This window comes from Carya illinoinensis, chromosome 15 (genome assembly GCF_018687715.1).
Source record: "Carya illinoinensis cultivar Pawnee chromosome 15, C.illinoinensisPawnee_v1, whole genome shotgun sequence".
NCBI classification, from domain to species: Eukaryota; Viridiplantae; Streptophyta; class Magnoliopsida; order Fagales; family Juglandaceae; genus Carya; species Carya illinoinensis.
This window is the reverse complement of record NC_056766.1, coordinates 34,459,273-34,461,641: the sequence shown is the minus strand read 5'-3', so window position 1 is coordinate 34,461,641 and position 2,369 is coordinate 34,459,273. Positions and strand designations below refer to the sequence as shown.

Sequence of the window (2,369 nt, the reverse complement as noted above, 5' to 3'; positions counted from 1 at the left end):
TTAAGCCTCTTGATTCCATGGTCTGGAAAAAAAACCACAATAATCAAATATTTTCATGACATCAGGCAAAGATTCTCCTTTGAAGAAAAATGCAATATCAAGAAATATTTCCCTCTCAATATCATCCAGGCCTTCATAACTCACTAAGAGTACTTTCTGAATCTTACCATTGGGAATGTTTTTATACTTATCAAGTGCACTTTTCCATTGATATATACTTTGACCTTTTACATCCGAACCTAGCACTGTTAAAGCTAATGGAAGACCTTGTGCATATTTTATTACTTGTTTAGAGAGTTCCACATAGCCGTCAAGTGGTTCGTCTTTCTTGAAAGCATGCAAGCTAAAGAGCCAAAGAGCTTCATTGTCATCCAAAATCTCCACCTCGTATTTAGAATCAACTTCAAAACTTTTTAATAATTGTTGATCTCTTGTTATTATGATGATTCTACTTCCTGATCCAAACGAAGCACGATCTCCAACTAAATTTTCTAGTTGGACCAACTAATCCATGTCATCAAGAATTAACAGAATCCTTTTAGAATGAAGTCTATCCCAAATCACATTGACTCTTCTGTCATCATCATTAATATCCTTTTTTTTTTCCTAAGATCTTGAACATAAGTGTATTTTGCAGTTGAACTATACCTCCTGTCTGTTTTGAAGTTTCTCTAACCTCTTCCAAGAAACAACTACCTTTAAATTGAGAAGAAATTTGGTCGTAGATATCTTTTGAAATAGTTATCTTCCCAATTCCACCGGTCCCAAATATCCCTACAATGAGTATAATATCATTCTTTCCAATACTTAAACGCTGATAAATATGTCTTATACGAGACTCTATCCCAATTGGATATTTGACAACGCTTAGAGGTGTTTGATTTACCATTATTAAATCCACCCATTGAATGATTTTTTGGATAAATCCTGGCTCTTTCCTATCAATATTAAAGAGAAGACAAATGGAAATAGTTAAAGAGTACTTTTTACAATAGATGACATATGAATATATAATTAAAATCTTATATTATTTGTAATAGGATAATAGTTTATCCATTAACAAAAGTCACCGATGGTGGCTACCGATTAATTTTTTTTTCACTTAATAATTAAAGAAGTATTTTTTAATGATGTTGTTATTCTTTTTAAATATTTAAGAGTATAAAAACAATGTATCAAAAAATTAAAAAAAAAACATTGACTCCATATTGATGTGATGTGATATGATGTGGTGATGTATTTATAAAATTAGTCATATATGAACAGACCATTGTAACTTTACGTTTACTAATTTACTACAAATAAAAACCTCAAAAATAAGCAAATCTTATATATAATGAGCAATTAAAAAATTTTCCATCAACTTATCTAATTACCTAAAATTTGTAAAAAAAATAAAATTACAAGAAAAAAACATGAAATTTGTATATGTAGACTAGTTAAACATTTAATAACATTGTCATGGACGCCAATATTATAATAATTACTTTACGTGCTTAATAAATTTGAGTTGGCTGATTTTCAAAGGTGGTGTTTGGCTGCATCCTACAATAATATTTACCAAAGAGTAATGTTAGTCACAAAACTCAAATAGATAGATTTCATATAAGTCTTTTATAAAAAAGTGATTTCTACTAATAAAGAATAGGTTTTTTATACTTTTTTAAAGTCAGATTCATTATAAAATCATTGAGCAAATAAATTGGGCTCTTGTTTCTTAATTAACGAGCTTGAGATGATTTATATCAACTCACTGAGATGATTATGATTGTTGCAAATAATAAAATTATATTTGCATATATAATGTTCCTAAACCCAAAAGTTGAGATCAATAGAGTGAGTTGCCCATAATCCCAACCAACCAACATGAGCAATTTTAACACAAAATATGAAACATATGACAGATCCTAATTTCAGTGGCAATTACCAAATCAAGTCTTCAAAAACCAGAGAGAACAAACAAAAATGAAAGGAAAATCTCACTTGAATATGCCTTGAAATAGTTGGGTTGCCCTTCACTAACTCGTTCTCAGTCAAATGCTGGATGGAGGTCTATGGCATTGTAGCATCAATAGTGGGTGGTAAGGCTCAAATGTTGCAAATAGGGATAAATTCAAAATAAAATTACCAGTCATTATGATGATACATTAGTGAAGAAAAGCCAGTGGGTTTTACAAAGACACTTAAACATTTTTTTTAAAATGTTCTTTAAATTTAAATTACTTTTTTTTAAATATTTCTTTAAACCCCTTAAACATTTAAAAAATAAAAAACACAAACTCATTAAAAATATTTTTATTTATTTATTATTATTATTATTATTTTATCAAACGAAGACAGGACCTCTATTTTATTCATAAAATCCTCAC

At 28.9% G+C, this 2,369-nt stretch overlaps 1 protein-coding gene across 1 annotated transcript; it reads right to left on the bottom strand.

Annotated features, from left to right (window-relative positions):
* Nucleotides 1-889, bottom strand: LOC122296856 (disease resistance-like protein DSC2). Its single transcript, XM_043106654.1, has 2 exons — nucleotides 649-889; nucleotides 1-491 (listed from the first exon to the last, which is right to left on the bottom strand). Exons 1-2 carry the CDS (start codon nucleotides 887-889, stop codon nucleotides 1-3), a joined length of 732 nt encoding a protein of 243 aa, XP_042962588.1.
* Nucleotides 890-2,369: the final 1,480 nt, after the last annotated feature.

What these genes read in the sequence shown, in the direction of transcription:
- LOC122296856 (XM_043106654.1), bottom strand. Translation starts at nt 889, where the DNA reads ATGGTAAATCAAACACCTCTAAGCGTTGTCAAATATCCAATTGGGATA. An exon ending in AACTTCAAAACAGACAGGAG is followed by an intron (nt 492 to 648) that starts GTATAGTTCAAC and finishes TGGTCCAACTAG; the next exon opens with AAAATTTAGTTGGAGATCGT.